The sequence below is a fragment of the Grammomys surdaster genome, unplaced genomic scaffold (assembly GCF_004785775.1).
Source record: "Grammomys surdaster isolate TR1022 unplaced genomic scaffold, NIH_TR_1.0 126113, whole genome shotgun sequence".
In the NCBI taxonomy this organism is placed as follows: Eukaryota; Metazoa; Chordata; class Mammalia; order Rodentia; family Muridae; genus Grammomys; species Grammomys surdaster.
Window position 1 is genome coordinate 179910 of NW_021620921.1, and position 14330 is coordinate 194239.

At 40.7% G+C, this 14330-nt stretch overlaps 1 protein-coding gene across 4 annotated transcripts in view; it reads left to right on the top strand.

Moving 5' to 3' along the window:
* The first annotated feature begins 216 nt into the window (after positions 1-216).
* Positions 217-14330, top strand: part of Snx14 (sorting nexin 14) — a 99221-nt gene continuing 85107 nt past the window's right edge. For 2 of the 4 annotated variants that reach the window (XM_028756191.1, XM_028756192.1), the window contains exon 1: positions 217-496. In XM_028756191.1, coding sequence (XP_028612024.1) covers positions 276-496 — 221 coding nt within the window. In that variant the 5' untranslated portion in view covers positions 217-275. The remainder of the gene's footprint in view (positions 497-14330) is intronic. The other 2 variants (XM_028756190.1, XM_028756189.1) reach the window with 2 other exon arrangements.

Sequence of the window (14330 nt, forward strand, 5' to 3'; positions counted from 1 at the left end):
AGCACATGGCTGCTGTGCAGTTAGGTTTCCCGCACTCTTCCGTAATTGTGCCAGTCTCGGCATTCTAGGTTTCCCTGGACTTCCGGATGGGGAAAGTGGGTGGCCGGGCCAGACTGTCAGTCTGAGCATTCCCGGGTCCTCCCGCGGGATGGTGGCGACGGCCCTGGGGCGGCCTTGCGTGTGATGGGGCGGTGGTTGCGCACGCGCGACGAGGGTTGCGAGGGGCGGGGCCTTGTGCGGCTGCGTCTAGCAGTGAAGCTGGGTGGTGGGTGGCTATGTGGCTCCGCCGCCGGGGGGTGGAGATGCCCTCCGCCTCGGCCTCCGAGGTCTGCAAGTCCTCCGCTGCGTGGACTGAGATGGGGTCTTGGGTGCGGACGATCGGCGGGAGGCTGAAGCAGCGGCTGCGGCTGGACGTAGGGCGCGAGATTTGCCGTCAGTATCCGCTGTTCTGCTTCCTGCTGCTCTGCCTCAGCGCTGCCTCGCTGCTCCTCAACAGGTATCTGCGGTTGGCCCCGCGGAGGCCGCTAGAGAGCCCGCAGACTGTGCTGGGCGGCGGGCAGGAGCGCACTCTGCACAGTGGTCTCGGGAGGGGCGGTTGTTGTCGCGCCCGGATATGCGGGCGGGCGCGGGCCGGGGGCCACGCATCCTTCGTGGTTACCTGGCTCTCAACCTTCCCTTTTTGACCATTTCTCAATGGCGAGCCTTTATCGTCCTTTTCACCACTACAATCTGTAATGCCACCTCAGTTCGAGACGGTAAAGGTGATCCAGTTATCGGAGGGAGGCGGGCTCAAGGTTCTGTCGCAGCCTTCCTTCTTGGGTAAGCCTTCTCGCGCAACAGTACACACACATACTGGCACACACCTTTGCGATCACAGAGCTCCCTCGCAGTTTCGTCTGTTTAAAATACTGTTTTTTGACCCAAAGTCGGAATAATACCCATCGCAACTTTGCAATATAACTGTTTTTTTTTTTTTTGAAGAACTGAAAATATTCTGAAAAATTAAATTGGTTAAATTGACATTTTGAGGTCAGAAGGCCCCGCCCCTGAAGCTTGTAGTTTTTATATTTCCAAAAGTAGTATTGGTGCAATGATAATAGAGAAGATGTATACTTAAAAACATCATCTCGTTCTTTCTCTGTTTTGAGCAAGCAGTCGCTTTTTATTTTATTTACTTATTTACTTTAAATTTTTTTGTTTTGTTTTTCGAGACAGGGTTTCTCTGTGTAGCCTTGGTACACTCTGTAGACCAGGCTGGCCTCGAACTCAGAAATCCACCTGCCTCTGCCTCCCAAGTGCTGGGATTAAAGGCGTGTGCCACCACTGCCCAGCTCGCTTTTTATTTTGAAATAGAGTAACAGTGATAAACATTCACAAGAAATTTAACTTAGTATTTTCACTTAGGCTATTTCCTGTGATCCTGACAGCGGGGTTTTTTTTGTTGTTGTTTTCTTTTTCTCTCTCTTTTGTTTCTGTTTTCATGGTGGCTTTGTAGAATTTTAAGCTTAAGTAATAGACTTAACTATGGATCTGTCTTACAAAAAAGTGCCTGGCTTCTGACTGATGATGAGGTGTTTGATGGTAGTACTGTGGAAGAAGTGGGTTCCTTTAACAACAAACATTATTAGTTACTTACTACAATTCTGTCCTCCAAAAGGTGTTTCAATCTAGACTAACAAAGCTGAACAAAATGTAAACTACAAGATTTAAGTTTTGTCCTCAACTTTTCTTCAATGGGAATTGAGTAAAGTGTAATTCTTCTCTAAGGTGGATCAGCCATATGTATGTGTTGGGAACAGATTGAACTAGTATTCTGAGGTTACCAAAGTAGGAAGTCATAGAATCTAATGTGTAACATTCGATCTGTACCATGAATTTGTATTATGCGAAGAAGGGAGAAAATACACATACGTCTTTAATCTCAGAACGGTCATATTTCTGAGTGAAATTATTCTTTTTTGTTTGTTTTGCTTTGTTTTTGTTTAGTTTAGTTTTTCGAGACAGGGTTTCTCTGTGTAGCCCTGGCTGTCCTGGAACTCACTCTGTAGACCAGGCTGGCCTCGAACTCAGAAATCCGCCTGCCTCTGCCTCCCAAGTGCTGGGATTAAAGGTGTGAGCCACCACCACCCAGCGTGAAATTATTCTTGCATACCTTTTCCCCTATCTGTTATTATCAAATTAACTAAAGTGACTTTAAACATCAGAGTTCTTTTTATTTTATTATTTTATGTCTATGGGTGTTTTATCTGCAGGTGTATCTGCACCATGCCCATCCAGTGCTAATGGTAATCAGAAGAGGGTCTTGGGTCCCCTGGAAGTGGACTTAGAGACATTAGTGAGCAGCCATGTGGGTGCTAGGAATTGACTCCTCCTCGTCCTCTGGAAGAACAGTCTGTTTTAATTGTTGAGCTCTCTCCAGGGCCCCCACAGTGCTGTCTTTAAATAAGTGGTTAGCGAGCCTCTTTCAGGAAAAGAATTAGGGAAGGTGCAGAAAGCAGGGGGAATAATGTGCCTTCTATGATCCATGCACATTTCTTTTTTTTTTTTTCTCTTTTTTTTTTTTTTTAAAGATTTATTTATTTATTTATTATATATGAATACACTGTAGCTGTCTTCAGACACACCAGAAGAGGGCATCAGATCTCATTACAGATGGTTGTGAGCCACCATGTGGTTGCTGGGATTTGATCTCAGGACCTCTGGAAGTGCAGTCAGTGCTCTTAACCACTGAGCCATCTCTCCAGCCCCCATGCACATTTCTTTAAGATGTGTACTGTGTGTGTGAGCGAGACAGAGAGACAGACAAGAGATGTACACACAGAGACACACAGAGACATAAACATATATGTTGTACATGCTTAGATTGTTCATGGAATGTCAGGGAAAACCTGGTCCCTTCTGCCAATAGGGACTAGTAGGTTCATCTACTCTGAATTTTTACATTTTCATTTTTCTTTACAGTAATTGTAGTCCATGATATTTCTGCACCATACTTTTCATTATCCATTTATCGGTTGGAGGACACTGAGGCTCCTTCATTTCTTGCTACTATGAATAGAGTAGCAGTGCACACAGTTCAGCAAGTATGTGTGGAGTAAGATGTGGGCATATGCCAAGGAGTGATGTAGGTGGTCATATCGTAGATTTACTTTTTGAGAATTCTCCACACTGATTTCCATAGTGGCTACAGCAACTTGCAGTTCCACCAACAGTGGATGAGAGGGCTCTTTCCCCATGGTCCTCCAGCATTTGCCGTTTTGTTGATCCTCATTTTGACTGGGGTAAGATAAAATCTTAAAAGTTGATTTGATTTGCATTTTCCTATAGTGCTAAGGATGATGAACATGTTTTTAATATATTTCTTAGCCATTTTCATTTCTTCTTTTGAGAACTGTCTATTCAGGTCCATTTTTGGATGGGTTGGTGTAGTGGATTGGTTCTAATGCTACTTGTGTTAATTCGGCTCCCAAAATTACATAGGAACCTACATGTCTGCATGTAAGATGCTGAGGGACCCTGCCCCTACTTGGCTTTGATTGGTAAATAAAGTTGCTGCGGCCAGTGGCTTGGCAGGGAGGCCGAGGTGGGACTTTAGGATTCTTGGGCAAGAAGACCAGGAGAGGAATAGGATGCAGGCTTGAGAGCTGTGGAAGATAGAGCAGCAGCTATGTAAAACCCAGGGAAGAGCAGCCCCAGCCCCCCTCCCCTTTTCATCTGGAATATAGATTTTATAAAGTAATAATTCAGGAGTACTGGAGGGGAGGCATTAGCAACATGGAAGTTTGGGAGTGGCCTAGTCATTGAGCTGATAAAGGCATGTTAAATATAAGGCCGTGTGTGTGTGTGTGTGTGTGTGTGTGTGTGTGTGTGTGTATGTGTATGTGTGTGTCTGTCTTTCATTTGAGAATCCAGAGCATTGGAGCTGTAGCAAAGAACCCGTGAAGCCATTGCTGGGGGGGTCAGAGCAGTTAATCTACTACCACGACAGGGTTTTTTTTAATGAGTTCTTTCTATATTTTGGATATTAATCACCAGTTAGATGTATAGCTAGCAAAGATGCTCTCCCATTCTGTGGGCTTCCTCTTCACCCAGTTGATTTTCTTGATAGCTGGGTAGGAGCTTTTTAGTTTGTAAGTTTCTCTTGTTAATTGTTAGCCTTAATTCTTGGGCAAATGGGATCCTATTCAGAAAGTCCTTTTCTATACTTTTATCATGTGCACATTCCTGTTTTCTCCTAGCAGTTTCAGTGTTTCAGCCTTCAGGTTTAAGTCTTCCTTCCATATGGAATTCATATTTGTGGAAGGTAATAAATACAGGTCTAATTTCATTCTACATTTAGTCATTCAGTTTTTTCATCACCGTTTATTGAAGATGCTTTCTTTTTTTTCTAGCTTGTTTTTGGTATCTTTGTAAAATACTAAATGGCTGAAGTTACATATATTCAAGTCTGGGTCTTTGATAGGTTTTCTTGGTCTCCATGTCTGCCTTTGTGCCAGCTCCACATTGTTTGTATTGTTTTCACTCTAAGAATGGTAATCCTTCCCATGTTCTTCTTTTTTGCTTAGTATTGTTTTGGCTTTCTGGGGTTTTTGTGGCTCTGTATGAATTTCAGGATAGGTTTTCTACTTTTGTGAATAATTGGGATGGAGATTTTGATTGGGATTACATATAGTCTGGTAAATAGCTCTTGGTAGACTAGCCATTTTTACAGTATTCTACCAATCCACCAATGTGGCATGTTTTTCCATTTTCTAGTGTCTTTATCGCTTCAGAGTTTTATTTATTTTTATTTTTATTTTTTTTTTAGTTTTTCGAGACAGGGTTTCTCTGTATAGCCCTGGCTGTCCTGGAACTCACTCTGTAGACCAGGCTGGCCTCGAACTCAGAAATCCACCTGCCTCTGCCTCCCAAGTGCTGGGACTAAAGGCGTGCGCCACCACTGCTCGGCTCAGAGTTTTATGTTTTAATCATAGATATCATTCACTTCCTTGGTTAGGTTTATTCCTAGGTATTTTATTTTCTTTGAGGCTATTGTGAATAGGAGTGTCTATGAGTTCCTTTGTATGTTTGTTTTGTTGTTGGTTTATGGAGAAGCTATTGATTTTTGCAAGTCGATTCTGTATTGTTCCACATTGATGAGTTTCTTCATCATGTCTAGAAGTTCCCTAGTAGATATTTGGGGATATCTAGTATATAGTATTATATAATCTGCAAATAGGGATAGTTTGACTTCTTTCCTTATTTCTATCCCTTTAATTTCCTTCTCTTGCCTTATTGCTCCAACTAGTGCTTTGAACATGATGCTGAAAAGGGGTAGGGACAATGACAATATCTTGTTCCTGACTTCAGTGAGAATACTTGAAACTTTTCTCTATTTCGGATGCTGTTGTCTATAAGCTTCTCATTTGTAGCTTTACTGTATTGGAGTATGTTCCCTCTAACCCTCCATTCTCTAGACTGTACATCCTGAACCTTATCTGTGTCTGTTGAGATGATCACATGATTTTTGTCTTTAAGGCTGTCTATGTGGTTTATTATGATTATTGACTTGGATATGTTGAACAGTTGTTGCATTTCAGGGAAAAAAGCTATCTTGGTTATGGTGTAGTGTGTAATCTTTTTGATATATGTCTGTATTCTGTTCACGGGCATTTTATTGAGCAGTTTTTTTTATTTTTATTTTTTATTTTTTTTATTTTTACTTTTAGTCTAAGATCATCAAGGATATTGGCCTGTAGTTTTGGTGGTTTTTTTTTCCCCCGTGTCTTTACCTGGTTTGGGGATTAGAGTAATGCTGGTTTTGTAGAAAATGTTTGGGAGTGCTCCTTCTGATCCTGTTGTTTTTGAATAATTTAAGAAGGATTGGCTGTAGGTGAATCTTTTTAGGTTGTTGAATTCTTAGTTTAATTTTGGTGGTTTTCTGAATTTAGACATTCATCCATTTCTTTTAGGTTTTTAAACTTAATCAAATACATATTTTGAAAATATTCCCTTATACTGTTCTGAATTTCTTTGGTGTTTGTTGTAATGTTTCTCTGTTTTATTTCTAACTCTGTCAGCTTGGGTTCTCTCTTTCTTTTTATTAGTTGGATCAAGGATCTATCAATCTCTCTCTCTCTCTCCCTCCCCCTTTATTTCTCTCTCTCTCTCTCTCTCTCTCTCTCTCTCTCTCTTTCTTATGACATTGGGTGTCCTAGAGTTCGGTGCATATGTTTTGAATAGTATTGTCTTCCTGGTTAACTCTTCCCTTGATTAGGAAGAGGTATTCCTCTTTATCTCTCCTGGTTAGTTTTAGTTTGAAGTCTCTTTTGTCAGATGTTAGGATTCTGATGCTTGCTTGTTTCCTGGTCCCATTTGTTCATAGTACTGTTGTCTGTCCTTTACTCTAAGATGGTACTTATTGTTGAAGCCAAGATATATTATAGACAATAGATGGATTTTACTTCTCCTCCTCCTCCTCTTCCTCCTCCTCCTCCTCCTCTTCCTCTTCCTCCTCCTTCTTCTCCTCCTTCTTCTTCTTCTTTTTTTTTTTTTTTCGAGACAGGGTTTCTCTGTGTAGTCCTGGCTGTCCTGGAACTCACTCTGTAGACCAGGCTGGCCTTGAACTCAGAAATCTGTCTGTGCCTCCCAAGTGCTGGGATTAAAGGCGTGCGCCACCACTGCCCGGCCACACGTGTAAATCTTTAAAAAGTCTTGGTTTAAAAAAAAAAAAAAGCAACAGAACAACAGAACAGAGTAGTAGAGATACCGTAGAGATGCTGTTGAGTGTTTGCTATGCAAGCATGGGGGAGGGGAGGGGGCGTCGGTTCAGATCTTAGCACTCATTTACAAGCCAGGCTTAGTTCTGTGCCTATGACTCCAACAGACAAGAGGATGGCTAGAGAGCTTGCTGGCTGCCCAAACAAACAAACCCAGAGAGCTTTGGGTTCAGGGAGAGCATCTGACGCCCTCCCCTGGTATCCTCGTACATGCCTAAGTGTGCATGGTGCATGTATTACACTCACATGCATATATCTGCAACCCAAAAAATAGAGAAATATTCCAGACTTAGGAACTTCATTAAAAACAAAACTTTGAAAACTCAAGTTTTCTAGTAACAGCCAATAGACTCTTTTAAGAGGTTGGTTTGTTTTATTTTATATTTTTTTAAGAATTAGCTTATATTTTGTTTAAGTTTGCTTGAGATGGTTGGCCTTTCTGTTGTTTTTGTTTTGTTTTCCATTTCCTTATGGTGCACTTGGATTTCCTTTTCCTCGCCTAGCATTTGGAATGCATCTCCCTTAGCTGATCAGTGCAGGGTGCCTTCCGATCTGTACTATCGGTGTCTTGAGCCAGATAATTCCTTGTTGTAGGGGTCTCCTCTGAATATTGTGGGGTATCTTTCTAGCTCCTTGATGACAATAGAGGGCTGAGATTCTTTTCAGACAGCATTTCAATAAAAGTGTCTGTATTCTGCCAAATACTGCCTGGGGGCAAGATCATCCCTGGGTTATAACTAAATGTATAACTTAAAGCTATACATTTCTGCTTTAATATCTTAAAACTAGAAAGTTTTATTTTATTCTAGTTAATTTTAGTTATAGCTAGCACTAATGAACATAAGGTTTGCTATCATACATTCTAATTATAGGTCTATTTTCTTTTTTTTTTTTTTCAAGACAGGGCCTTAGGTAGCCCAAGCTGACTTTGAACTATTTTTTTTATTGAATATTTTATTTACTTGCATTTCAGATGTCATCCCCTTCCTCCATTCCCCCCCCCCCAGAAACCCACTATTCCATCCCCCCTCCTCCTTTTTGTTTTTATACCATTTTAATTTCATGGGAGTATTAAGCTCAGTTCTAGGTTGAAGAACTAGCAATACAATAGATGCAGGTAGTCAAGGAACAAGCAAGGCAATAAACAAAGTTCCATGATCACTCCCATTATCACTATTTCTAAGGGCTTACCAAGATGACCAAAATGTCTGAGCCTACTTCCTTGTCTTAGCCCAAAGTAATTTTCATGTCTGAAGCCTACTTCTTTGTTCTAGCCTATGATTTAGATTCCTGTCTGAAATTACTTCTTTGTCCTAGCCTAATGTCAGATTCCTGTCTGAAGCCCACTTCCTTGTCCTTGGCCCATGTCAGATTCTTGCCGAGCATTCCCCAAAGCTCTCTGCCTCTCCCTCTTTTTTTTTTTTTATTTCATAAACAAGACTGAGCCTTATTCTGAGAAGAATGCCTTCCTTACCCATTGTGGAATGTGCATTATCTTTTGATATGCATTTATGTCTTAGATTGGTAAGGCTTTGTGCAGAATCTTACCCGTCCTTGGCTTGCCAGCCTGTTAAATTAATAATTGTCTGGGGGTTCAGTTTCAAGCCATTTACTTTGGCTGCCAACATGTTGATGTTGTTAAAGACAAGCTTTAACATGATGGGCAGGAATAAAAGTATTGCCAGGACAAAAAGGGCTAGCATGATCAAGCTATATATGCCATTCTTCCTTCCCCCCAACACCCTCTGACTATATATGCCATTCTTGAAGCTTGACCAAAATAGAAATACTGACCTCAGGCCATGGGTAATTTTATCAGCAGCATCTGCTGCATCAACGCTCAGCAGAGCAGCATTCTTTAAATTCATAAGCTCACTATACAAAGTTAAAACATCCAGAGAGATGTTAGAATTATGCCAAATATACTGCAAGTGTCTTTAAACTTTTTCCTAATTATAATGACTATTATTGTAAATTTTAGAAGTAACACAAATTCAATGGTATTTGACATGACACTTGAGATGGCTCCTAACTCTTAAACTCTGAACCTCCTCCCAATAATTTGAATAGGATAAAGAGCATCAATCTGTTCTTCCAAATGCCTATCTAAATCCTCTTGTATACTCAACACATTAGTAACATTTTTTGCTAAGTGATTAACAAAAGTAGCTGTCTTAACTTCTTGTGTCAAAGCAATTGCAGAAGCAATGGTACTAGGAATTAATGTAATTAAAGCTGTTACACCAGCAATAATCAAGCCCACTACTCTTTTGCTTCTGCTTAAAGCCTGACTCACTTCTTCCAGTACTTGCAAGCTTTTTTCAGAATACCAAGGTTCTGTAGTACTCAGGGCAATAAAACAAAAGCTGGTTGATAGACCTCCTTAACAGACATGCCAGGTTTTAACACACTAACACAATTATAAAGTGTATAATCAATGCAACCTACATTAAATACTGTAGAAAAAAAAAGTAATTTTAACTTGACAATTAAAAGAATCTTAACACATGTACTAACACTTGTTTAAAATCCAGATCCTGTCCCAACTTTATCTCTTGCTAAAAACATCATAGAGAACTGCAGCTAACTTCCAAATATGTCTCTGAAATGTCGAAAACCAGCCTTCCAAATGAAGACTGTTATTTCTAATATTGGATTGATTTCTAGTAGACCAGTCCATGATTGAGTCTGAATAACTGGTCACATTTAAGAAAAATACAAGAGTCATTATAACTTCTCATTTTGATTCTCTGTGCCACAAGGTCTAAAAACTTGAGGCAAGGCAGCTTGTCCCATCTGGAATATAGGTAAACAAAAGTGGCTCAGGAACATATGTCCAATACAGCTTCCCAGTCACCATTGTCAGGGCACTCAGCAAGCTCACAGGTTAGCATCGTTCTTTGTCCCAGCATCAGCATGCCTGTCACACTGGCAGCCAACACTCTCCTTCAGCATCTTGCAGAAAAAACGCAAGCATATGCCCTCTTCCCCATATTAAGTACCTGATTGGGATCATGCCATATGCCAGTAAGTGGATCCTTCCCTTTCATCTATGCATAAGTATGCCTAGTTGGAGAGCGCCATAGACACTCAGTAGAAAGTTCCTTGGCAAGAAATTTTTAAAAATAATTTAAAATAGCTGGGCGGTGGTGGCGAACACCTTTAATCCCAGCACTTGGGAGGCAGAGGAGGCGGATTTCTGAGTTCGAGAGTTCAAGGCTAGCCTGGTCTACAGAGTGAGTTCCAGGACAGCCAGGACTACACAGAGAAACCCTGTCTCGAAAAACCAAAAAAAAAAAAAAAAAAAAAAAAGAACATGAACATGATTTAAATAAATTTGGGGTGTGCAAGGATATACCTCCCCCTTTTTTATTTTATGAAGATACTGTTTTAAAGTTCCATGGGTCCCTTCCACAGTCCCTTGTACTTGAGAATTATAAGGAATCCCAGTAATATGGGTAATATTAAATTGTTGACAAGAAGTCTCGAATGTTTGACTGCAATAGCCAGTTCCATTATCTGTTTTATTATTATTAAATGCTTTATTTATCTACATTTCAGATGTTATCTCCTTTCCCGATTACCCCCCACTCCCAGAAGCCCCTTATCCCATCTTCCCTCCTCCTGCTTCTATGAGGGTGTGCCCCCATCCATCCACCCACACCCACGTCCCCTCCCTCCAATTCCCCCACATTGGGGCATCCAGTCTTCATGGGACCAAGGTCCTCCTCTCCCACTGATGCCCAACAAGGCCATCCTCCACTACATATACAACTGGAGCGGTGGGTCTCTCCATGTGTGTTCCCAGGCTGGCTGTTTAGACCCTGGGAGCTCTGGTTGGTTGCTATTGTCACTCTCCCCATGGGGCCGCAAGCCCCTTCAGCTCTTTCAGTCTTAGTCTCTCTTTAACTCCTCCACTGGGGACCCTGTGATCAGTTCAGTGGTTAGCTGTGAGCATCCCCTTCTGTATATATCAGGCTCTGGCAGATCTCTAAGGAGATAGCTATATCAGGGTCCTGTCAACATGCACTTCCTGGCATCCAAAGCAGTGTTTGAATTTGGTGATTGCACATGGAATGGATCCCCAGGTGGGGCAATCCCCAGATGGTCCCTCCTCCAGTCTCTGTTCCACACTTAGTCTAATATTTGCTCCTGTGAGTATTTTGTTACTCCTAAGAAGGACTGAAGCACCCACAGTTTGGTCTTCTTTCTTCATGAGCTTCATGTGGTCTGTGAGTTGTATCTTGGGTATTGTGAGCTTTTGGGCTAATATCCACTTATCAGTGAGTGCATACCATGTGTGTTCTTTTTTGATTGGGTTACCTCACTCAGGATGATATTTTCTAGTTCCATCCATTTGCCTAAGAATTTCATGAATTCATTGTTTTTAATAGCTGAGTAGTACTCCAGTGTGTAAATGTACCACATTTTCTGTATCCATTTCTCTGTTGAAGGACATCTGGGTGCTTTTCAGCTTCTGGCTATTATAAATAAGGCTGCTATGAACATAGTGGAGCATGTGTCCTTGTTATATGTTGGAGCATCTTTTGGGTATATGCCCAGGAGTGGTATAGCTGGGTCCTCAGGTAATACTGTGTCCAATTTTCTGAATAACCACCAGACTGCTTTCCAGAGTGGTTGTACCAGCTTACAATCTCACTAACAATGGAGGAGTGTTCCTCTTTCTCCACATCCTCACCAGCATCTGCCACATCAGTCATTCTCAGAGTTGATTTGATTTGCTTTTCTTGATGACTAAAAATGTTGAACATTTCTTTTTGTTTGTTTGTTTGGTTTGTTTTCTCTCTCTCTCTCTCTCTCTCTTTCTTTCTTTCTTTCTTTTTTTTTTTTTTTGGTTTTTCAAGACAGGGTTTCTCTGTGTAACCCTGGCTGTTCTAGAACTCACTCTGTAGACCAGGCTGGCCTCGAACTCAGAAATCTGCCTGCCTCTGCCTCCCAAGTGCTGGGATTAAAGGCGTGCACCACTACTGCCAGAACATTTCTTTAGGTGCTTCTCAGCCATTCAATATTCCTCAGTTGAAGATTCTCTGTTGAGCTCTGTACCCCACTTTTAAATAGGATTATTTGGTTGTCTGTAGTTTAATTTCTTGAGTTCTTTGTGTATATTGGATATTAGCCCTCTATCAGATTTAGGATTGGTAAAGATCTTTTCCCCCAAGAGTGAGGTGGGTTCCTCTTCCCCAGCTCTTGTCCATCCGTCAGTCCGTCTATCTGTGGTGGATTTCTGTTTCCAGGGAGATGTGGGATCCTAAGTCATTCCCTTCCCCTTCCAGGCCTCCTTCTATATTTAGGGGACCTGTCTGGTTTGGCTGGAGTCCCACAGGAATGTGGGACCTCTTAATAAAGGATAACAAACAAACAAACAAACAAACAAACAAAAAGATCTTTTCCCAATCTGTTGGTTGCCCTTTTGTCCTGTTGACAGTGTCCTTTGCTTTACAGAAGCTTTGCAATTTTATGAGGTCCCATTTGTCAGTTATTGATCTTAAAACATAAGCCATTGGTATTCTGTTCAGGAACTTTTCCCCTGTGCAAATGAGCTTGAGGCTCTTCCCCACTTTCTTTTCTATTAGTTTCCGTGTATCTGGTTTTATGTGGAGGTCTTTGACCCACTTGGGCTTGAGCTTTGTACAAGGAGATAAGAATGGGATGATTCCCATTCTTCTACATGCTGAACTCCAGTTGAACCAGCACCATTTGTTGAAAATGCTGTCTTTTCACTGGATGGTTTTAGCTCCTTTATCAAAGATCAAGTGACCATAGGTGTTCATTTCTGGGTCTTCAATTCTATTCCATTGATCTTCTTGCCTGTCTCTGTACCAATACCATACAGTTTTTATCACTATTACTTTGTAGTACAGCTTGAGATCTAGGATGGTGATGCCCCGAGATGTTCTTTTATTGTTGAGAATAGTTTTAGCTATCCTGGGTTTTTTGTTATTCTAAATGAAATTGCAAATTTCTTTTTCTAACTCTATGAAGAATTGAGTTGGAATTTTGATGGAAATGCATTGAATTTGTAGATTGCTTTTGGCAAAATGGCCATTTTTACTATATTAATCTTGCCAATCCATGAGCATGAGAGATCTTTCTTCAGGGACTTGAAGTTCTTGTTGTATAGGTCTTTCACTTGCTTTGGTAGATTCACACCAAGGCATTTTATATTATTTGTGACTATTGTGAACGGTGTTATTTCCCTAATTCCTTTCTTAGCCTGTTTGTCTTTTTAGTAGAGACAGCTACTGATTTGTTTGAGTTAATTTTATATCCAGGCATTTTGCTGAAGTTGTTCATCAGGTTTAGGAGTTCTCTGGTGCAAGTTTTGGGGTCACTTAAGTATACTATCATATCATCTGCATTTTGACTTCTTCTTTTCCTATTTGTGTCCCTTTGACTTCCTTTTGTTGTCTAATTGCTCTGGCTAGGACTTCCAGTACTATATTGAATAGGCAGTGAGAGAGTGGGCAGCCTTGTCTAGTCCCTGATTTTAGTAGGATTGCTTCAAGTTTCTCTCCATTTAGTTTGATGTTGGCTACTGGCTTGCTGTATATTGCTTTTACTATGTTTAGGTTTGGGCCTTGAATTCCTGATCTTTCCAAGACTTTTACCATGAAGGGATGTTGAATTTTGTCAAATGCTTTCTCAGCATCTAGTGAGATGATCATGTGGTTTTTTTCTTTCAATTTGTTTATATAGTGGTTTATGTTGATGGATTTCTGTATATTGAACCATCCCTGCATTCCTGGGATAAAGCTTACTTGATGATTGTTTTGATGTGTTTTTGGATTCAGTTTGAGAGAATTTTATTGAGTATTTTTGCATCGATATTCATAAGGAAGATTGGTCTGAAGTTCTCTTTGATGGGTGTTTGTGTGGTTTAGGTATGAGCTTAATTGTAGCTTCATAAAATGAATTGGGTAATGTTCCTTCTGTTTCTATTTTGTGGAATAGTTTATAGAGAATTGGTATTAGGTATTCTTGGAAAGTCTGATAGAATTCTGTACTAAAACCATTTGGTCCTGGGCTTTCTTTGGTAGGGAGACTTTTAATGACTGCTGCTCTTTCTTTAGGGGTTATGGGACTGTTTAGATGGTTTATCTGATCCTGATTTAACTTTGGTACCTGGTATGTCTAGAAAAGTGTTCGTTTCATCCAGATTTTTCCAGTTCTGTTGAGTATATGCTTTTGTAGTAGGATCTGATGATTTTTTGAATCTCCTTGATTTCTGTTATGTCTCCTTTTTCAGTTCTGATTTTATTAATTTGGATACTGTCTCTGTGCCCTCTGGTTAGTCTGGCTGAGGGTTTATCTATTGTGTTTATTTTCTCAAAGAACCAGCTCTTGGTTTTGTTGATTGTTTGTATAGTTCTTTTTGTTTCTACTTGGTTGATTTCAGCCCTGAGTTTGATTATTTCCTGCCATCTACTCCTCTTGGGTGCATTTTCTTCTTTTTGTTCTAGAGCTTTCAGATGTGCTGTCAATCTGCTAGTGTATGCTCCTCCAGATTCTTTTTGTAGACGCTTAGAGCTGTGAGTTTTCCTCTTAGCATTG